General features: G+C 43.4%; 2 protein-coding genes across 5 annotated transcripts in view; one reads left to right on the plus strand and one right to left on the minus strand.

The window, feature by feature from the left end:
- SRGAP2 (SLIT-ROBO Rho GTPase activating protein 2) overlaps positions 1-13536 on the minus strand; it is a 107444-nt gene extending 93908 nt beyond the window's left edge. For 3 of the 4 annotated variants that reach the window (XR_012838930.1, XM_075776060.1, XM_075776059.1), the window contains exons 1-2: positions 13454-13536; positions 11888-12427 (exon numbers count right to left, since the gene is read on the minus strand). Coding sequence is in view for 2 of the 4 variants with exons in the window: in XM_075776060.1 (XP_075632175.1) it covers positions 11888-11954 (67 nt within the window). In the remaining 2 variants the exon portion in view is untranslated. Of the gene's footprint in view, positions 1-11887; positions 12428-13453 lie in introns of those variants that run through there. The other variant, XM_075776062.1, reaches the window with a different exon arrangement.
- A 423-nt stretch (positions 13537-13959) lies between these two features.
- FAM72A (family with sequence similarity 72 member A) lies at positions 13960-17724 on the plus strand. The gene is made up of 4 exons (XM_075776065.1): positions 13960-14230; positions 15266-15343; positions 16474-16598; positions 17488-17724. Exons 1-4 carry the CDS (start codon positions 14079-14081, stop codon positions 17580-17582), a joined length of 450 nt encoding a protein of 149 aa, XP_075632180.1. The 5' UTR covers positions 13960-14078; the 3' UTR covers positions 17583-17724.
- The last annotated feature ends 4692 nt before the right edge of the window (positions 17725-22416 follow it).

The following is a 22416-nucleotide window of genomic DNA, read 5'->3' on the forward strand; positions in this document are numbered from 1 at the left end:
TAGGAGAAAGAAAGGAAAAGAAAGAGGAGCCAGGGAAATAAAAGGATCCTGGTTTCCTTGTACATCAGACAGCCCTTAGTGCAGAGAGTTGAATTTAATCTTACTATCGCTGTCAAAGATTGAAACTAGTTCTGTAAGCACAGTGTAACCTTTCCACAACAGACAGCCCAAGCAAGGCTGGCTGAATACTGATCAAAAAAAAAAAATCCACTTACTCTTTCCTATAGCTACACACAGCTGCCATCCTCTGCATGCACACTTCCATGGAAGCTCTCAAAGCAACCTCCTTCTATGAAAGGAGACGCAAGGATCTTTTAGAACTGATAAATGTGTTTAAATAGTCAACATATAAATAATTTCTTAAAGCAAGGACAACAGCAAACCTTTCACAAGATCCAGAATCCTTAAACTAAAGGTAACAGCAAATCAGCAGCACTTCCATCCCAACCATAGCAGCTGGCCCTGCTGCTCTGGGTTTGGTCGAGGGTGGGGCATGAATGAGAACTATTTGCATGAAGCCTAATCATAAAACCACTGAAACGATGAGAGTGAGCTGGAAAAGGCAACAAAGTACAGAGAAAATTACAGCTGATCTTTCAGCTTACAGCAAGTATTTATTATGGAACTTCAGAAGCTACAGATGCAGCTTTCTGGAGAAACCTCCAGCAGCAGAAAACCAGAGTACTCATCCACTCCGTACGCAGCAGTCTGGTGACTGCAAGCTCCTTCCCGAAATACTGACGGAGCCTGCTCCCGTATCACTGCCACACTCCTACCACAGAGCTAGAGCTAGAAATTAATCAGTAATAGTCAAGCAAATTTACAAATCACAGCAAGAACGACCAACTGTTGGAGTATGTTAACCAGAAAATAAGGTGAAGTTTCAGAACAAAATAAAAACAAAAATCCAAAACCAAAACACTTTCTCATTTGCTGGCAACAGCTATCATTGCTTTCAAGACATAAAAGACAACTCTACCTACAGGGATTTTCCAGAGGCACCACTGCCAGAATTTGTTCCCTTGTTTTAACTCTGAAACCAACCTACAAGCTGAATCCCCGAGGACATGTTGGGGGGGGGGGGGGGGGCATTTTGAGCCAAGATTTCTAAGGAGAAAGAGTGAAAGGTGGAAATTCATGGATGCAAGGAGCCCTTTGTTGCTGTCTTCTATCAAGTTCATTCTGATGGGGATAGGGGAAATAATTTGATTTAAAGCCTAAGTAAAGATTAATTCCTTAAGTATGAAGGCAATGCATATGAATGCATCTGGCATTAGACAACTGGGCTAAATAAAAGGATTTCTCTTACACTTTTGGGTAATTTATTGTTACAGGCAAAAAATTAATCATATAATGGAAGGTAACAACATATGGATTGATAAAAGATCAAACCAACCTCAGAGAAAATACAAACAATCTGGACAGGATAAGAGCACATGGAAGGAGAAAAGGCAATTCAGCAATCAGTAACAAGACTTCACACCACACAGGAAATAAAATCAACGCTCAAGGGGTGCTTAGCCCAAGTTCTGAGTTCATCCCACAGCCCTGCTCAGCAGTGCTGACACCTTCGGTTATGTAAATTCCCTACTAAGAAAGCTTACTCACTTGGTTAGCAGGGACAAAACTTTGACTTGCAAACAGTTGTACTAGATTAACCAGAAACTAATAATGTCACAGCTCCAGTTAACCCAGAGATTTGTGTATTTAAGCCTCTCCTAATGTGTGTGGGTGCTGTCCATCCTCCATTTGTCCATTTTTTTTTCATTTCTATAGCACAACTCATGGAAGCACACAAGAGCCAAAAAAAGAAAAGGAAAAAAAAAAAAGAAACAGAACAAGAAGTATCCAGAGTTTTTAGACATTCAGCTCCAGGGGGAAAACACAAAGCACAATTTCATTCATAGCAAGTTAAGTTTCCATCCAAACATCATTACTGTATCCTGTGACCTTTGTAGTGTTACATTTGTTCCTCCCTCCATACAGCCCAGAAACCCTTTCCCCCTCCCTTTTCCAGCTGCACACTTTTAAGTCGTTTACTGGTAAAGTCTTTTGTTCGTATTTCAGCATCTTTCTGCAGAACTGGAGTCCACCCCATAGAGCTGGGACACAGACGGGTATGAGCAGCCCACTCTGCCACAGAAATACTAGTGGTTTACCCTTTTTTTGGGTTTGTTTTTTTTTTTTTTTAAAGGGTAAATGGGATGAAGCAGACTTCCGTCTTCAACAGATGGAGAGAACATAGAAAAGTTAGGAAGAGTAACTTTCATTAAAGAGACCAAAGCAAACCCAGGCTCCTTTCCAAAGCCACTTCACAGAGATATTAATTTATTAAATCTCTTAATAACTGGTTATCAAACACAGGGGAAAAACCTCCATGGGCCTGCTCAGAGCTCTGTACTTCTGCAGTCCATAAAACACTTCATATGTTGTGGTTTGTCATTATCATTCATTAATATATCCACCACACACAGTAACAAAAATGGAGACAATTTTTTTCACAGTAATAATGGCTGCTTCTTATTTACATGTTTTCTGTCCTGAGATTTCAAAGCACTTCAAGTTCATCAGATGAGACTCTTCAAAACACCCCTGTAATATACCTACTTTATGGTCCATAGAACTGAATTTACATCTACTGATGAATAAAGAAAATAAAGAACCCTGCCAGTGGATTTGCCAAACGCTCTGGTCAGGAAGGCAGCCCTTGCAGAGGGCAGGCGTGTCAGCATTCATTCACTCCGCCTTGCCTTTGTGCTGCGTGTCCAAATTCTGCTTCAAAGGCATATGATGCCACTGTGGGTTTTCAAGAAGGTGGAAGAGCATCAGTTTTCTAGAAAGCTTCATTACTGTTCACTCATCAAACCTGCCTGGATGGTTATTCGTAGTGCCATCAATAGCCTTAGGAGAAGTTAAGTCGTCATAGCTGTGATTTCCAAGTAAAACACTTCAGACAGCCCTCCCCAGATGAATTGGGATGGAGGAAGAACTGCCGTATGCCAGTGAGCACACAACAGCTACCATCTGTCTGTGACTGCCACAGTACTGCCCGAGTGGAGTAACTACATCTGGTAGCTGAGTAGAAGTTGCTTGGACCCATAATCGTGTCCCTATGTAAAATTCATTCATATTTTAATAACAAACAGTGCTAATGAAACATGTGAATAACTCCTCTCTTTTTTTTCTTCTTTCCCTAAAAGCAAGAACATCACATAAAAATGTGGTTTGGATACGAGACACCCATAGTGGTAGAACAGCAAGAGCAGTGCTCCAGTGTTAACCTGCATAAAGGATTTTGTGGAATTTCCCGTAACGCCTAACTTCGCAAACTACATGCTAACGAGTAGGAGCATCCTCAGAGACACAAGAGTAATTTATCCCACTATATTTAAGCCTCATCCAACAGGCATCTTAAATATTCCCCAAATAAAGGCATAATCATATGTAACATGCCACAGCCCAGAAAGTTCCTTGAAATTGTCCACCAATTTGGTTTCCTCCTGCCCTGCGTGATCACTCCCTCCCTGCTGAGGAAGGGAACGAGAGGATCAATTAATGCCTAAATATAATGGTTGACACACGGAAATGACAATCCCTACCTCACTTCATTCAGATCGCTAAACCAACAAAGAGCAATTGCTGTGAAGGTCTAGCACAAACTGGGTTTCCCCTTTAAGATTTCTCACCACTAAGCCTCCAGCAGCAGCAGACTGTATCGTATTTTATTATTGCAATATCCAGACATGCTCTGAACAAAATTGAACGGGCTGGTGATTAAAACATCGGCATTCACCACATTATCTGCAGCACCATCCTCACTATTTCTAGAAGTGGTGGAACAGGATGGATGGGAAATTGGGAAGGTGAGAAATGAGAAACAGAACAGCACCCCATCCATCATTACCAAGTCTCAAACTGCAAATGCAAGGGGGAGAAAACCTTCACGTGTTATAACAATAGCTTAAAGCCCTGTACTCTCCTTTACTGTAGGGATCAACGATGATGTGACCAACAGTCGAACAAACGCAGCTTTTCAGCCTTCCCTCATTCCATGGGCAGAGGCTAAAAACCAAAGAAAATGGAAGAATATCTTTCTAAATAATCCCGTTTGTAGAATAAGCAGTAGTTTGTGCTGCTAACCATCCTCTCCCTTTTCAGGTAGCAAATAAAAGCTACAGCAAGAAAACCACATTCACTACCCTGCGCAGTTTGCCTTACGAAAACCGCCAATGACTCAGAACTGTTTTGATTGACTGAGGCTCAGGATCTTTGGTTAGAAAACAATTGATCCACTTGTTCAGAGCAAGCAGTTTAGCAATTCTGGCTGCTACAGGTCTGTCAGGAACAAAACCCCTTCCTCATGGGACCATCACAGCACGCCCCAGCACTGGGACTGGATTGCTGTCTGTCCAAAGAAAGAGTCAGGGACTAATTCCCAGGCAACAACTGTCGTTATTTTAAGTAGATTCAATCTGCAAACACTCCCCATCTATAAATTGCATAGCTCCATGGCTTACGCTCTGCCTGAAAACTGTTGCCCAATGACAGCAGTACAAAACCAAACCAAAAATCCCTTCCCTACTTAAGGGAAGCCGAAAGGCTCTTCCTGGAAAGTCCCACAATAAAAAAAATAAAAATTCAAAATTAGTAGGACTGACCAAATCACCCTGCTGCAGCACTTCATGACTGTAGATTAAAATCCACTCTTGGTTTAGAGTTAATCTGTTTATTTGGCTCCTTCTCAAGAGTCAAAAAGCCAGAAGCTCCTTATGTGCCGCAGGATAAAGCAGCTCCTCGGCCTAATTCAGCTGATTTCACAGAAATAAACGTGAAGCAAGTTCTTTCTATGGCATGCTGAAACCACTTAAGACCTAAGAATTTTTGCACCACATCTCGCAACACCTTGAGAGAAAGTGTTGGACGGAAAGCAGTCATTAAAGGAGAGGGGGGAATCCTATGAACACGTTGAGAATTTGCTGCAGTAGTTTATACCAAAGATTTACTGCACTATTCTGTGCAGCATGCTGCAGCATACAAAAGCGTGCACACCAGATTAAACCACACGGCTGTGCCAGGCATATCAGCTGAGATTTACACCCAGGCACGGCTCACGTTTGCATTTATACTTGCTTCCATTTCTGCTGCCTCGCTTGGTTTAAGAATGGCAAACGCTGGGCTCCTTTCTCCTGATGTGCACATCCTCGCGACGCTGCCTGTCACCGACTCTTACCTAGACTCACCACAGGCTGCACATTGCCATCCTAACACCACACTCACGCTGCTTCAGAGTGCAAGCAGCACTCCCAAATAACTCTAGCTCTAGTAAACACATGATCCTTTTACATTCATAATTGCTGAGGAAATGATTTTTTTTTTTTTTTTTAAATTCCCAGCCCCTTTTTTTCCAAGCAACAATTAACTCTCACCATATCAAGTGAAAGCAAAATGACTGGGTCAGAAGCTTTAGAGTTTAACAACAGTAAACAGTGACTTCGATAGCAAAAAATAATTTTTTAAACAGTTCAAATCCATTTGCAGCAAGGAAAAAACACCAACCAAGCTTCCTTGGCACGGTTACTCTATATCCCCTTGTGTTTTCTGACTTCAGACACTCACATCAAAAGTTTCACTGCCCATTATCTAGAGATTCCACAAAAAGAAGGCCCTGTTTTGTAATATTGCCATTTTAGAATTAAAGGAGAAAGAGAAAGTAGAAATGAAGAATGGAAGATGGAATTACAGTGAAGTCAAGACCCCTTCTCCCATTTTCTCCCACACTTTTTATCCCTCAGCAAATCAAACCATAACCCTGTATTTGCTTCCGTTGCCTACAAAACGTTGCCAATATTCAGAGAGCAGGACTCCCATGATGTTGTAGAAGTTCTCAAAAAGAAAGCATGAAATCTGCAAAAGTCATACAAAAATGAACTAAATAAAGTCGTAAGTAATGAATATCAACTGTGCATGGCATAGCGAAAGCTATTCAAAAGAACATGTGTTTAAACATACTTTCCATCTCAACAAAGGTTTAGATTTTTCACTCTTCATAAAGACAGCTGAAGAAGTTGACCAGGCAAATAGGATCTTCCAAGTAAATTCCCAAAATGGGCAGAAATTAGTAAGTAAAACATAAAAAGAAGTCAAGTCTTTTAAAAAACAGAAAAAGAAAAGATACTAATGTGTACCCTTACCACTAAAAGAAATCATTTAGAGCTAAGGAAAAATGCAGTGGGGCTCCCTTAGTTGGGAGCTAGGGAAAACTGGCTATCGCTAGCAAACCTTTAATAGAAACCCAACTGGAGTTACACTGGCAATTCCTTCTGCTTTTGAAAAAAACTGCAACGCTTAGAGGTCTTTTGGTCAGCTTTCGTCTCTAGCCTTGCAATGTGCGATGAATCTGCAACAGCAGGCTTTTGGAGATGGAGAGGAAAGAAGGAAGACTCTGCATTCTTTCATGTCTTCCTATCCTTGTTAATAATCCATTAGTAGGAAGTGTACATAGGACAAAGAAGTAGAAACGATTGCTGTAACATCAAATCAGGCTCCCAACAGCCCCTTCCCCCTTTCTGGCAGCAGGCTGCTTTGTTGGCCCAATCCAGTTCCAAAACTCAAGGGATTAGCACTATCAAGAACTGCAGAAAAACAGATGATCCTACAGCAATTCCATAGCTGGAGTTTGGAGCAAGTCATTGTTGCAAACAAAGGGAATCACTTACACGCACAGAGCAATGATTAACTGTAAAACCCCCTTAAAAGGTAGTTTTACATTTTAAATGTAGATGGTAATCCAATATATACGAACTCAAAATCTCAAAATTCAAAACTATTCCACTCCATCACACCAGGGTGCATAACTGAAAAGTCTATTTACACAGTGTATTAAATAGGCGTTGTCAAAGAAGTGGCCAAGAAAGCGTACACACGTGGTGCTAGTACCTGCAAACGGAGTCACAGCATGCAGGGCCAACTTGGTGACCTGAGCAGAAGACACACACAGAACAGAAATCAGCATACATACATAACATCAACAGTGCTGAAAATCCCCAGGTGACCAGGTTTAGCAAGAAAATAAGTTACGGTGATTTCAATTTATTGATCTAAAAATTAAAAGATAGTTCTACAAATAGCTGCCTTCTAGACAAGTGCTACATCTACAGCGTTAACAAGAAAACTTTCAACAGTTGAAAGAAATCCCAATTTTGTTTCAAATCACCACCAAAAGCATCACACTTCTATCCCCAAAATTGCAGCTGCTGACCCAGTCATGGCTACTTTTGTCATCTTTTACACAGAGGAGATCTGAACCACTCCTAGGAGTTTACCAGTATTAGAAACTGTCAACCATCACTCCAGGTGCTCAGAAGATGCAGCATGCAAATGAGATTTGTATGCAGCGTTTAAGGCAAAAGATTGCAATTAGATCAAATAAACTATCAGCCATTCAACCCAGAGAAGAAAAAGGGACTTATCTGAAATTTATCAGCCATTGTGGGGCAATTAAAAAGAAAGTTTTAGACACTGTAGTAGCCTCAATCCGATGGCAGCTGGGAGGCTTGCCTGAAGTTCTTCTTATCAGGCACCTTCTCTTAGTTCAAGACACACTCAGCTAAATAACCACACAGCCACTTCTGCGCCATGCTCGCTCCTGCTATGAACTGCCTCATCTATTTTTCATATTCCTAGCACTTTTTGGACTGCGCTGCAAGATCTGCAAGAGATGCATTTTAACCTTTGCTACAGAGTACTCAAGGACAGACGTGGCTTATGAGCCCTTGCTGTGTAAAAAATTTCAGTATTAAATTTCTGTAGCCCAAACCATGAAGCTATTTACTGAAGCTTTATACAAACTAATTAAATATAAGGCTCTCGTGGGACATGAGGAGAAAGAAAAGAAGAATTAAGAGATAAATCACTGGCTTTTCTTTCCTCAGCAAATGTACACTCCAATTTAATACATTAAACCAAAAAACAGTCTGACAGTCCTTGGTTGGGCCTAGATAGGCAGCATCCAAATCTCACATGGAACACACTGCACAGCATAAATTAATTATCTCTGCTTTACCGCAACTTGCACAAAGGAATTGGGAGAGACAATCCAGACAAGGGGATGAGCTTGAAATATCAAAGGCTCCATATGGAGACCACAGAATCTCACTTTCCAGCTTCACAGAACTCATAATCTTTGTGAGCACATGGTACAGAAACGTATCAAAGCAGCACTTCCCTCCCCTGCTGACCCCATGTCATCTTGTTGTAGGAGAATTCCTACCGCATGACACACAGCCATTTCAGAGCTTCCTCCAAGAAAGAAGCACACTCAACAAGTCTTCCAAGAAGAACCCACTAATACTGGCAACCTCTCCTGTCCAGCAGCGTGAAACACTCAAGTGCAGATAGCACAGCAATGCAACAAACACAACGCAGACTTTGCTTGCATCATCTAATGGCAAAAGACTCAAGGTCAATGCAGTTGCGGAGGAAAGCCACTCTGTCTGGACACCTCTGCGGGTTAATTCACTTCTGCAAAAGACAGCGAGTTTGTAATTGAACCTCTAGATACTAGAGACCATGGGATCACTGGACAATTCAGGCTGGGAGGGAGCTTCAGCCCGATCTCCAGTGGTCAGCTATAAGGTCAGACCAAGTAACTCCAGGCTCCCACAGTCCGGTTCCCACAACCTCCAAGGATGGATACACCGCACCAGTACCTACAGGCTGGAAAGCTTGTCCTCAGCCACATTGCACAAGTAATTCGGGAGAAACACATCGCTCCCTCCATGTCTCCTGATCATGAGAAGATCAATGTGCAAGAGGTAAATAGTCTTCATCTTCAGAAATTCCTTTCATCCCACTGTTGATCTCCCCTGCCTTTAGCTGCATGCACAAACCACGGGAAGAGCTAACTCCAACCCAGAAGAGGCAAAGAACTGGCTGTTGGAAGAAGATAAATACCTACAGCTCATGGCCATGGGAGAACAAAAAATTTCACTCATCAACACCCTGTCAAGCCCTACAAACCTTTCACAAGAAAAATTCATTCAGCAACAGAAAATCAAAAATTTTGCGTAACAATGATCTATTAACCATAACCAAACTATTCTTTAAATAGTTTTTGATTAACAACTTAAGACTATTAAATTTTTAAACAGAGCTCAATCATTCTATTAGCAATAATTTAAAGTGCTTAAGTATGTGTTTGTGGATTAATGGTTTTAAATGAAGCCTCTAAACACCATTTCCAACACGTAGCCAGAATGGAGCATAGCAAAAAAATGCGGTAGGTTTCTAAATGCCAGTTAAAAAAAATAAATCAGAGTTTTCTCATCTGAGGAACAGATGATACCTTACAATTTATGTAGCATGCCAACACCTGATTCATCTCACTCCCACAGCGACTGCTTCATGGCATCATTTCACAACACAAGAGAAAAGATACCAAACAACCCATAATCAGAGTTAACACCATTTCTACACCATTCCCACAGTTAAAGTCAGAATTTGATCACGACACCAAAATTATTCATGTAAGGACCATGGTATGTTTAATGACTAGGCAGCACCACACTTTTGGATTTGTGTTGTTAGTACCATCTCATCTTCCACTGTGGCAGAGACCAGCACATCTCTGGAATTCAAGAGGTCTGACCACTCGTGAGAGCTTCCCCATGGAGCGAAATCACTATCCAACTCCGAACCAAGGTATCTAGGAGATGTAAAGCAAGTTCTATGAATTTTTAAGAGGAGCACATAACTTCAAAGTCTCCCCCCCAGACTTGATACCTAAAAGCAGAGGGATGACGATCCCTGTTATCAAAGCAGCTTGTGAAGGGTTGAAGGCAGGTGGAGAAGGGAAGCTCCCAGCCGTGCTTTGGAACAAACGAGGTGATGGGGGAGAGGATTGTCACCATGCTGTCACGTGTATTTTAGAGCTGTTTGGTCCATCTGCACCTCCCTCTCCAGGGAAGAGCAGGAGATGGATTAGCACCTTCCATTAGCCACTCCTGGAGTCCCCTGTGCAGGGAAAGCTGAACTATGAGAGAGAGATGAATATCCTGAGACAAACTCATAGCTGCCCTCACCACCAATTCAGGAAGGAAACCCCCTTCTCCCAGCTCCTCACGATCCATTTACACAGTTCAGGGCTTCTTAACCTCACATATTTAAGACAGGAACATTTCATAAGGCAAAAAAGCAAGAATATCTGTATGCCATGACCACCATTCACTTTTGGGACCACATTTACAGGCTGAATTGGCAGGTCTGTGCATAAGCACCTTAAGAGATGAACTGCGTTTGGCAGCCATGGTCTCTGCACCCTGGGGAGGCTCATTTCAATTTTATCCATCTTGCTGGTTTCTTTTTTGAAAAGGAGGAGACAGATTTCTTGTCTAATGCATGAAAAAAACTGAGATGTGAGAAGACGTGCTTTAGTAATTCTAAAGCCTTGTTTCTTATTATTGTGTCCAATTCACATATATTGTGACTGCAAGCTTGTATCTATCATGCACATGTTGATGGGATAAATAATGAAAGAACATACAAGCCTCTAATTTTACACTGACTTCAATTCCCATTTCCATAAAAGACAGCTAAAAAACAGGAATAGAAACTAAACTAGTAAAAAAGAAACACACTCTTCTCCATTTCTAACTTTAAGAACCAGAAAATTAAAAAAAAAAAAATCAAAATAAACTTCTACCCAGCTTTATATTTGCTCAGATAAGCATTTTTAACATAAATGCCAGAACTACTTCTACGTACAGAGTACTAGGGTCAGTGTAGGACATGCATCTTGTAGGACAACATGTTTTAATTATTTGCAACCAGTGAGTAGCCCCCCCAGTAGGAAAAATAACTAAGTACATAATTGCAAAACAGTATTTTAATTGTCAGTTTTAATCTACGTTTCCTACTTAGATTTAAATCACATTTTCAAATCGCATTGATTTAACTCAATCAGCCCTGCCCGAAGGCCATCTTTCCTGCATGCTATGAGCATACCAAGCAAGTTTTAACCGATTAGATAAATCACTAAATCTCATAACTTCCTAACAGTGATATATCAAGCCATACACAAGCCATAATTATTTTTTAAAGAAGCATTATCTTGAAAACTTTGCAAAAATAAGAAGCTAAGTGGACATTTCACTATTTTTATTTTAACCCAAGGCACATGATAGCCTGAAACCCAGCCAACTGAATTCTGCAGAAGACTTGCACGATTATTGAAAATATGCCTCTGACTCTTTATTGCCTTCCTTATGATGATGGAAATAACACTAATGCATTAGTTTTATTCATTTATATATGCATGCATATATATGTATGTATGCACGCACACACACACGGCAACCTTAAGGTGTAACGCTCAAGAGCACAGTAAGAAAAACCAAGCAGTAATATTATGGACTCACCAAGAGCAAAATTCTGAATAATGGAACTTTCTAGCACAAACAGCTTTACAGGGACCCTCAGCACAGCCCCCGTTACTACCAGTGGAAATATGCTCTTCTGACACTATACAGATTTTTAAGATTCCCATGACAGGAGAAGGCTTAAAAAGCAATTAACTGGCTCTCATATTTCAAATGCAAAGCCATAATTTAAACAGCAGACAGAAAAATATAGATCTCTCAGAACTCAAAGATTTGTTATATTCCATAAAAAAGCCCTTACCATGATACCTTAAAATGGCAATACCATAGCAGGAACCTACTCTATGGGGACAAGAAAAAACATTGCAAACCCGATCCAGCATTGTATTATGAAAAATTCCAGGCAATCTGCAAATGATTTCCCCCTTCCCCACCCAAACATCTACTGCAAACTCCTGCAATTGCAAGTAGGACTGCAATAACGAAAGAGATGAAAATAAAACCATTCCTACCTTTAACTTGAGTGTCATATTCAGCTATGATCTCCTTATCCTTTTTGAATTTTGCTGGCGACGTCATGTTTTCTTTTCCAAAAAGATTAACCTCAAAACAGATCCACCAGCACACGAGATATAAATGCAATTTCGCTCCTCTCAATGCAATGCCTTGTTTTTCCGCTTGTCCTTCCCCCCCACAAAAAGGAAAAAAAAAAAAAAATCAGTCCATGGAGAGAGGGTGTGAGACGGAGCACAGCAGCAGCAAAATGCAGATGTTGAGAGATCAGTGGATGGAAGAGGCAGCAGTTTTGTCTCCCTGCACCAAAACCTTTAGCAGCAGCATCAGACTAGCGAGATCCTGCAGCCCCCAAAGGCTCTTCCTGATTGCTAACGTTAATAGCACAGCCAGGGAGTGGAAGTCCTTCCGCACAACATGTTTTGTGTGGGTTTGGTTTGCCTTTTTTTTTTTTTAAATGGGCTCGGAGACGATGCAAATCAAATCCCAAAAGAGAGCAGAAACGGAGGACAAGAGGCCGTTTTCTTTGGTTTGCTTGCCTGCAAATGCAAAAAAAAAAATAGTAAAAAATATATTTTTAAAATTACAGCTTGCAGCCAGCAGTCACAAGATGCGCTGCCAAAATTTGTGATTGAAAGAAAAGCTGCCTTGACATTGCAAATCGTCCTTTAAGCAGCAGCGTGAGGTTAGAAATGCAGACCGGCCAGGTAACCAAGGGAAAACGCCTACACAGCAGCCAGCCCCGGGAGGGGGGAGAAGGGGCTCATTTGGAAAGCGGGGTCCCCAGGGGAGCGAGGGGAGGGAGGGGAACCAGCCTGCGCAGAGAGAAAGCGCCTCTCCAAAGGAGCAGCAATGCGGGGGACGAGCAGCCAGAGCCCGGCCAAGCTGCAGCATCTTCCGCTGGAAAACTGCCCCCAGCCCTCAGTTACACCAGCGCCGGGAGCCGGAGGACGAGCCCGGGAGCTCCCCGCTACGCCAGACCCGTCCCCGCCGGAGCGGCTCCATCCGCAGCTTTTCCTTCGGCAGCTCCGGGAGTGGTTTTGGGGGAAGGTTTTGGTTATTTGGGGTTTTTCCGGCGGCCCCTCGCCGGTGCAGGGGTCAGAGCCAGCCCGCAGCCGGGGCGCCGCAGCCCGGCATGTGCGAGGCAGACGGGAACCTGCCCGCAGGGGGACAGCGGGACACAACTTTTCTCCCGTCTTTTTTTTTTTTTTTTTTTAATTATTATTATTTCTTCCCCCTTTTTTCAGGGAAGGGAGGGGACGAGGCTGCAGCCCCCGCGGAAGATGCGCGTATGGGAGGAAGAAATAAATAAACACGGCACCCGCCGGATCCGCATCCCGCCCGGGAAGAACAATGAGGGCGGCGGGGAGAGGAAGCGTGGGGGGGTCCCGGAGGGGGGGGGGGGGGGCCGGGGCTGAGGGACGCGGCCCCGCGCCCCGCCTCAGGGCCGCGCTGAGGGGAGGCTGAGGGATAGGCGGCGGGGCCGGCTGGCGGGGGCAGCCCGCGGCCCCCCGGCGGGCTGGCAGAGGAGGGGAGGGGGCCCGGCGGCCGGGCGGGGCGATTACCTGGGCGCTGCGGAGCCGCCTCCCCGCAGCCGGGCGTCCTCCGGCCGCTGGCGCCCGCCACCCGGTCCCCCTCACCGGCCCGCCGCCGCCCCGCCCCGCCGCGTGGTCCACCCAATCGGCGGAGAGCGTTGGACAGGAGCGACAGGAATTCTAACCAACCAGACGCCTCCATCTCTCAGCTGGGCCCACCCCTTCTTCCCGCCGCTTGGCACCCATAGTACTGCCCCACCAGGACAGGGGTGGGTGGGGCCTGGTGGAGTGCAGTAGCCTGCGCCCCAAGGACTGCGCAGGGGCGGGGCGAGTTATGCAAAGAGGCTGCTGGCTGGGCCAATGGGAGCAAGGAAGGGCGTGCCCTTCCGCCACTATCCAGGCGGTAGGGGTGGTGCCATCCGTCTCCTCCAACGGCCTGCAAGGAGAGGGTGGGACTCGCTACTGATTTCCACCAATCAGATCTGGAGGGTGGGGCCTCCCGCGCCCAATGGGAGACTGAGGTCGGAAATTCAAACTGACAGGTGGGAGCGTGGCCGTTGGCGGCGGACGGGACGGGACGGGACGGGACGGGACGGGACCGGCCTGGCCTGGTGGCAGCAGCAGCAGCAGCGGGGCCCGGCCGTGGCCGCCCGCCATGTCGGCCAGCAGCTGCACCTTCGAGGATCGGTGCGTGGCCGTGCTGTGCTGCCGTTTCTGCCAGCAGGTGCTGAGCTCGCGGGGGATGAAGGCCGTGCTGCTGGCGGACACCGACATCGACCTCTACTCCACCGACATCCCGCCCTCGGGGTAAGCGCCGGGCCTCCGGGGAGGGCGGCTGGTCCCCACGGGGTCCCTCGGCGGGGCACGGCGACAGCCCCGAGGCCCCGCACGGCCGGCCCGGGCGCCGCAGCCTGTCAGCCTTGAGGCCGCGGCCTCCCCCGGTGACCTGGCCTGCCGGGGCTGACAAGGCCGCACGGTCCCCACCGGCCGCCGGCTCCCGTAAAGATCGCTCTCAAACTCTGCCAGGCCTCAAAGAGCACGATCCAACCCGTTCCTCCGCTTCCAGTCCCACCTGGGTCCCCTTCAGCCCTGGGGAAGCCAGGGCGAGAGCAAGGCTGTCCCTTCTCTGGCAAATCTAACGTCTAATTTAATCTATTTGTGGGGAAGACGTAGGCTCGGGAAGCCACGGGGAGTTCCTCCAGCTCCTTCCTTAAGCAAAGATTAGAACTCGAAATAAATATCTGTAAACAGAACAAACCTGATCTTGCGCAGGTTCCAGAACGACTCCCCTCCGAGTCGGTTGCGTGTTGCTTTCCCATAACCATATTTGACTACTAAGGAAATAAGATTGCGAAATAACATGTTAATAAGAAAGTATGGGTTAAAAAGGAGATAAGAAATCAAAGGTTTGCTTTTAAATGCCCTAGCCTTTAAGCTATTGGTCTGTAGCCTTAGCTGAGATTTGCCAGGAACTAGGGCGACGTCTGTAATCAGATTTCTGACTGACAGTGCCACAGCCAGCAGCAGGGCCTGAGCGCGCGAGCGTTAGTGAGCTCTGAGAGCGGCAGTGCTTTCTGCTCTAATTTCAGAGGCCTTATGCTACATTCTTGCAACGTCTCACAGGTCTCTTTTTGTTTCCATGTGAGTGTGGCTGGTAGCCCATAGGAAAAAGGCATTGCATGCTCTTGGGGAAGTTAAAAAAAAAAAACAACAACAAACACAACACACAAAACTAATGGTGACATCACTCCTTTTGTGACTTCAAACCTGTATTATCAAAACTTTATAGTTGTAATCGTAGCCACATCTAAACTTCTGTATTTTTACTTTCTTCCCATCTAGTACCGTTGACTTCATTGGAAGCTGCTATTTTACCGAAATCTGCAAATGCAAGCTGAAGAACATCGCGTGTTTAAAGTGGTAAGAATGCCGTTCGATGACACTAGCACCTCCTCGAGCACGTGTGCCCTGCCGCAACGCTGTTTAACCTTCTCACTCTAGACCACTGCAGTCAGCGCAAGAGTTAAGGGATGAATGAACAGATTGCCTACTCTATTTCAAATTTAATCCTGCTTGATAGAAACTCAGCCCACTACTTCTGGGCATGGCTGCCAGTCTATTTCTGTGCAAGTCCCCAGTGGAAATGTGACAACCTTGTCAGTAGTCTGAGTATATGGGAAAGCTTGCATGCCACCTGCCTGATTAAATGTCTGCTTCAACACCAAGATAATTGTGTGAATAAGGCCGCAGTAAGGAGTAGTTACTCATATTCTAATTAATAGAACATCCTCTTGGCAGATCTAGTTGTTGCTAGCAGATGGAACATGCTGTCACTAAAGTTCTTGGAGTTCTTTTATCCTCTTTATTAATGCCTGATATTTAAGAGTAAAAACAAGTCTCAAATAGCTCACAGTTATTTGAGACGATCCTTCCAGCTTCACAATCAAGACTTTTACCTTGTTCAGATTTAAACGGTGGGGGGTTGTGATGGGAACACAGTATTTTATTGCTTAGACAGAAGTAGAGAAACAGAACTATCTCACCAGAGCGTATGACTGAGAAAGTAGAAAAATGGTTGTTCTAGGTTTCAACCTAGGAGAGCAGATAAGGCTTCGATATTCTGAGTCTCATTACTCCTACTACTGATACCCTCTCGTGCTTCTGTACAGATGTATTTTATGTGCATGATGAACTTCTACATTGATTCCAATGGAATCATTGGCCCTCAAAAAAAAAAAAAACCCAAACAAGAAAAACCCACCAACACCATTTGCTGGTATGTAAACTACTCTGGATTACACAGTTTAGGTTACTAAATAGTTCTCTATGCCAAAGATCTAAAAATTAGATATTCTGTAACTCCTGACTGATGTTCCCTAAATATTTAAGATGGGTGTTTAAGTATGTTCCCTTAAAATTTATCAAAGCAGGAGCATTACAGAATGGTCTGGTACTGTGACTATTTAACATTAGCTTGAGCTGGAAAACCCAACAACATCTATCTTTTCATCAGGCATTTGTGTTGCTCATTATTTCACTTGTCTTTGTAGTGGTAATATCGTCGGCTATCATGTGATTTCTCCCTGCAAACCTTGCCTGCTGTCCTGCAATAATGGCCACTTCTGGATGTTTCATAGCCAAGCAGTCTTTGGCATCAACAGGCTAGACCCTTCCGGTAAGGAACACATACGTTTCCTTCTCTTCCCTGAAATCTTGAATTCTAAGTCCCCCTTTTAATGAGGCATCTCGATATAGTTAAAGCATATGGAGGGAGCATAACATATGGAGGCATAAGGCAAGCGTTACTGTATTGCTAATCTCGCAAACTACTCTGGGGGAGGTAGTTATAGCTACTTTGTAAATGAAAATTTTTAAGTGGAAATTTATCTTCATCAGAAAACTTAACCTATCCCTTTTGTGGACAGAAGTCAGAATTTTCTGAAGCAGTATAATAAGTAGTATAAACACAGCCACTAGCTGCTATCTATAGTAGTATGTATAGCTTTACTGTGCTATTAGGCAGCTGTCCAATGGGCAACTCTTGTTGGGTGAGTCATGTTGTCACTTTGACCCTATATAACTGAGTCCTCATGAGCTCAAGCTGAAGTTACAGCTCATGCTAGCTGGTTTCTTCAGCTAGGCGTTGTCTGGATGCCAAGTGTCTAGCATAATTTGCCTTGAGTCCTCAGGAGTGCGTAGAATTCTGACAAATCATTTCTCCTTCTTGCACATGGGAGTAACTTATTGTCTAAACCTTTCAGCGTCACCTGTGTTTCAGATCAATGCATTTAAAAATAAAACAGCCATGAGGGGTTATCAATAGCTACAGGAATTAGCTAAATAAATACATACGTAGGCAGGGACTTAGTCTTTGAACTGTGCTGTAAACAACAAGACGATGACTTTGGAAGAAAACCAGGAAATAGTCTAGATAGATTTAACATGAATGTGACTTACCGGGTTTTGCAATGATTAGACATTTGTACAACTTAAAAATAAGGTCACAATCCAAAAATACTTCTTTTTTTTTTCCTTCCTCTGTCTTCTTACCTCCTTCCTACCAGGTGTGAATGTATTGCTCTGGGGCAACTTGCCAGATTTGGAGGAAAGCACAGATGAAGATACGTCCTGCATCTCTGAGGAGGAGTATATCAGATAAACGTTATCTACAATACTACAGCATCTTCCCTACATTCATTACATTGCTGTTTGGTTTGGATATTTTTTTTTTTCCTGCCAGCTCATCAGAGCTTTAGACAACACTGGAAACCAAGAAATCTGGAAAACAATCCTAGAAAAGGAAAGTATCGTCTTCCTCTTTCACTGTAGCCTTTCTTAAACTCTTGCATCTGCCTAATGTGTATCTTCTGACTAGAGACACACCTTGGTTAGATCCATGTCTCTAATATATGGAAATGTAGGTGGAAGATGCATTTACTAAGGTCTAGGTCTGGTTTGCTTTTATATTTAAGTCTCAACAGTTGATAATCCTTAACAGTATTTTTTCTTCTTTCCTAAAACAGTATTCACAGAGCAAAACCTTTCAGTTGCTGTCAGAACAGCTTAAAAACCTTAAGAAATAGTCAGTCTGGTTGAGAAAATTCTGAAAGAGCTCTGCTTTTGTGGTCACACAGCCAATTGCCCGAGCTTCTATTTTGAGTATACAGAGTTGCTGAACAAGTGGCTTGAAGTACCGGAGCTTTGGCTCTGTGGTCTGGCACTCCTGCTTTGAGCAGGTTGTTCTCTGGGCATCTGCAGCACACTAGGATGCTCCTGAATGTGGACTGGGGAGCTGGCTTAGAGTCTTCCCACCTTCACCTTTCAGTACTCTTAGGATCATGTTTCTGCAGAGATTTAGTCCTTTTTTGTTTGGTTTTTTTTTTGTTTGTTTGTTTTTCCCCCCTGATAAAACCTATATACTGGAGTTACTTAATGTCTAATATAATATAAAGCAGTCTTATTAGACTACACAATAATATCCATCCAGTTCTACGTGTTATTTTTTTCCCCTGATAGGATGAGCATCCCTCCAAAACAGAACTCAGTCATCCAATTGGGTCTTTTTAGAGGAGAAGAAAAGAAAAGAAAAAGAGATCAGGTTGAATATTTGGTGTTCATGCCTAACCTGACATGCTCAAGCGTACAGACAATCTGGTTCCTGTAAGAAGTAATGGATTCAAAGCTCATTATCCGAGTTGTTACAGCCATAGCATTTAACTTATGAACCAAATACTGTCCCCTTCAGCTAGTTACCTGAAGGATAACCTTTAGAAAATTCAAGGTACGATCATACAAGAGAACAGGGTACACTTTTAAATTTGGATTTATGCTGAATAAATCGTTCTATAGCCTCTTGTGATATTTGGAAGAGGTGCAATGAAAGCAGATCTGAATTGTCTCAGTATTTTTATTGCATGTTATATATTTCTTAATTAATGGTGCTACCTCTTGTGCATTGTTTAAATGTATATTGGTATGTGTATATGTATGTACGTGCGTGTATGTCTTGTTTTGACTTCCTGTTTTATGTCTGCTCATTAAATAAAAGTTTTGGACTACACAGTCTTCTAGGCTGTAATAAATATGGATGTGTAATGATATCAGATAATCAAAACAATGAAAGAGCATCTTGTATTAAACTAGTTGAATAATTAGGTTCTTACTACTATGGTTTTGGTTTAGAGACACAAAAAAAATCACCTCCTTTTTAGGTTGATGTTTAGTCAGTTAACTCTCCTATAACACAACATGCCATTTTTTGCCAGCTTTCTATGCTGCATGAATTTGATCACGTTGTGACTACAGAATTAAGCTGACAAGGTGACATCTCACACAAAGGTTTCTCCAACAGAATTCATGAGCTAAAAATACTCCGATTGTTTTTGTATAAGTAGCACAATAGTTCAAATAAAATTCCCAGAATACAATTCTGCTTTGTTATAAGTTCAAGGCTTGCCACTTAAAACCTTCCCAATTCCAAGTCAACTCTGTCAGCGGCAGAGCTGTTCTCCCACAGAGAAGTGGAGGACTATAATTTCTTCACATCAAGTCAATAATTCTGTTTTTGCTCCCTATCTGTTTGTACACATAGAACTGGAAGGTCTACTATGAATGACTTTAATTACACAGACCTGTTTGAGCTAGTTCATCTCAACCAGGCATCAGCTTGAAATAAAAAATGAGCCAACTTTTAAGTTCTGTCTTTTTTTTTTTTTTTGAGGATAAAGAAGTTGTAAGTATTATATACAAAGTAAACAAACACCATCTATTGCTCCAGCTGTCATGAATGTTACCAAACAGACTAATCATGTGTAGGGCCACTTCTGTTCTTTCTATCTGAAACTAAGAGAGAACTGACTAAGCAGTTTGTGGTAAAGCCACTGCTCCCTGTTCACAGGGGCCTAATGTTTTGGGTTAAGTTTCCAAGGATCACCCTGTGTAGGGAAATACATTCCAGGGTGATAGATCTATCTAACACTAAACAGCTGGCACAAAACCAGATCACTATTTCTAGAAGCCTTCCCAAGTACTTCATCCCACCCAAAGCTTCGTTTGAAACAAAATGACTCAAGTCTCTACGGGGTTTTTTTGTTTTCTCTGTACTCTTCAACATCCAAGATACTTAGGTTGTAGCACAACCCTGGAATCTGTTGTGAATCACGTGGAAGGTGATGGTTGCAAGGCGTTACGTACAATAATGCTGAACATTAAGACAGATAACTTCCAGAATGCATATATCAGGAGGATTCAGACAGATCCATGGTCAGCCTGATGCAGATAGGCTGGGTAGCTGTTGTCACCTTTGGTAAGGATCTTACAGTGAAATTTTATGTGATCTTTGCTGTGCAGCCAATGAAGCCAAAAGCAAAGCAAGGCTGAAAAACAAGAATCAAGTTCTAAGGCCTTTCCTCTTTGCTCATTAAGGTACACAAGGCAAGTAATTAAAGAACTTTAGTATCTCTAATCGGATCTGGTTGTATTCAGCAAGGACTGAACACCAGGCAAGGGTCTTAAAATTTAGGCTCAAAGTCAGTGCTTCCACAAGACTTCCAAAGTCTCCTGGCGCTAACGGCACAGCTGAAATCGATGCAGCCAGCCGTCGCGCCACGGCATCGCATCTGCCACGGCACGCTCCTTGGTCACACAACGTACCAGGCTGCAGCTGTAAGATATTGTGAAACACAGACTTGTAGGTTCAGGGTCACAGGCTTGTTTGGATGAAAACATTTGAACGTAGAATTCCAAAAGCTACTGAGGATAAATAACTTTGATTTGATTTTTAAATCACAGAGACTGTGTAATCACGCTGCCATCGACGGTCAACCATTTTCTTTCCTGCCATGCATAATTTGCAATGCACGATGCTAGCTGGAGGCGGTAGGAGAAAGAAAATCATAGCAAGACAGTGATAAATTCATTCCCCTTCCTATTGAGTAAGCCTTACTAGAAAAAACACGTTTAAATATTCTTCATTATTCCAGTACAGATTAATGCCTAATCATAACCTTACATTTATGTAGCACAATTCATCCCAAACTGCTTTACAATGACAAACAGTTAAAAATTCTTTTACCATTGAACTGCAGCCAACTCCAGGATGCAAAGCAGCTGCCAAGTAGACAGCATGCTGCAAGGACCACGGTAAGCATCGCTCTGTAATGAAATTCAGTACGTGATCTCTATCAGTACAAACCGATATGTTGGTTATTGAGGGAGGTTCAACTTGAAAGACTCTCTTCTTACATAGGCTGGAATGCAGCTCATCCACTTCGAGCCAGATGACAGATGGGCCACCTCTCCTAGGACAGAACCCAGAGTCCCAGGGTTTGAATCTGAGGACGAGTCCTACGATAAGAGGCAGAAATTACTAAGCCGTCTTTTATTTTCTACTCTTCTCTAGCATGCAAGAGCTGGCATGCTTTTTAAAGTCAAGTAAAATGGTCATTTATTATAAATGACCCAATTACTTTGTCGTGAGAGATCATTGTTACATATTTTATTACGTTTGCAGTCCGTGTGGTTTCTGAAAGCATACCCCAAGGAACAGCGCGTATCCCAAGCAAACAGCCTTTGTGTGCTGTTATTTGGATTAAGGGAGTGTCTGCAGGCTAGCGTAGCGTAACAGCTACGGGTACCTATTGCGCAAGAAACTGTACGAGCACAACGATGTGTAGACTTGGAGAACTTGCACTGCAAATAAAGCACCCAGGGGATGGTGGGGGAACGGCACCGTTGGCTCCATCAGAGATCAGAGGTAAACCTGAACCACGTACACCTGATGAGGAGACTCCTTAGTTCCAAGACTACAACAGAGAACCGAGCTGTGCCTATTCCTGCAGCTGTGAATCACTTCTTCCCATTCCAACAGGCATTTGCAAGTCTATGAATATATTCAGCTCTTCCAGCACGCATCCTCAATCATCTCATACTTACAGCAAGGACTCTTCTCTATGCCAGTGTTTCCGGATTTCTACTGCGTTATTAGGTTTTTCTCTTGCTCTAGCCTACAAAGTGGATATAGCCTCTAGCCAAGCACCCATAAAAAGCCTACAAAGAAAACAGGTTATTCCAAACCTGTATGGATACAGCACTTGAGAGATGTGCTCTTCAATTTATGCAGTATACAAGAATGACAAGAGAGAAAAGCAGGATGCCTGCCTTGAACATCTCCTGTGAAATTAACTCCAGGTTGTTGATGCACCACCCAAAACTCCTTCTCATCAGGAAACAGCAACTCTGCTATGCTTTGAAAAAAACATCAGCATTTCCAAGCAGCTATTAGCCAGGGGGACATTTTAGCTGCTTTGCTGTCTGCGGTGTCTCTTGTCATCTTGCATGCGTGACACAAGCTTAGCAAAGTCAGTCTGCACTCTATTGATTTCTCGTTAGAAAGCATGCCTCACATTTTGGACAGCCATGGGGGGGGGGGGGGGGGACACACCCGGGAACAAAGCTGGTCAAATAGACGCCAAACAAAATCTCTGGTGCTTCAC

This window comes from Balearica regulorum, chromosome 25 (genome assembly GCF_011004875.1).
Source record: "Balearica regulorum gibbericeps isolate bBalReg1 chromosome 25, bBalReg1.pri, whole genome shotgun sequence".
Taxonomy (NCBI): domain Eukaryota; kingdom Metazoa; phylum Chordata; class Aves; order Gruiformes; family Gruidae; genus Balearica; species Balearica regulorum.

Excerpts from the sequence above, each read along its gene's own strand:
- FAM72A (XM_075776065.1), top strand. The coding sequence starts at position 14,079 with ATGTCGGCCAGCAGCTGCACCTTCGAGGATCGGTGCGTGGCCGTGCTG. Across the intron at positions 14,231-15,265 it reads ACCGACATCCCGCCCTCGGG|TACCGTTGACTTCATTGGAA; the intron begins GTAAGCGCCGGG and ends CTTCCCATCTAG. Across the intron at positions 15,344-16,473 it reads AACATCGCGTGTTTAAAGTG|TGGTAATATCGTCGGCTATC; the intron begins GTAAGAATGCCG and ends TTGTCTTTGTAG.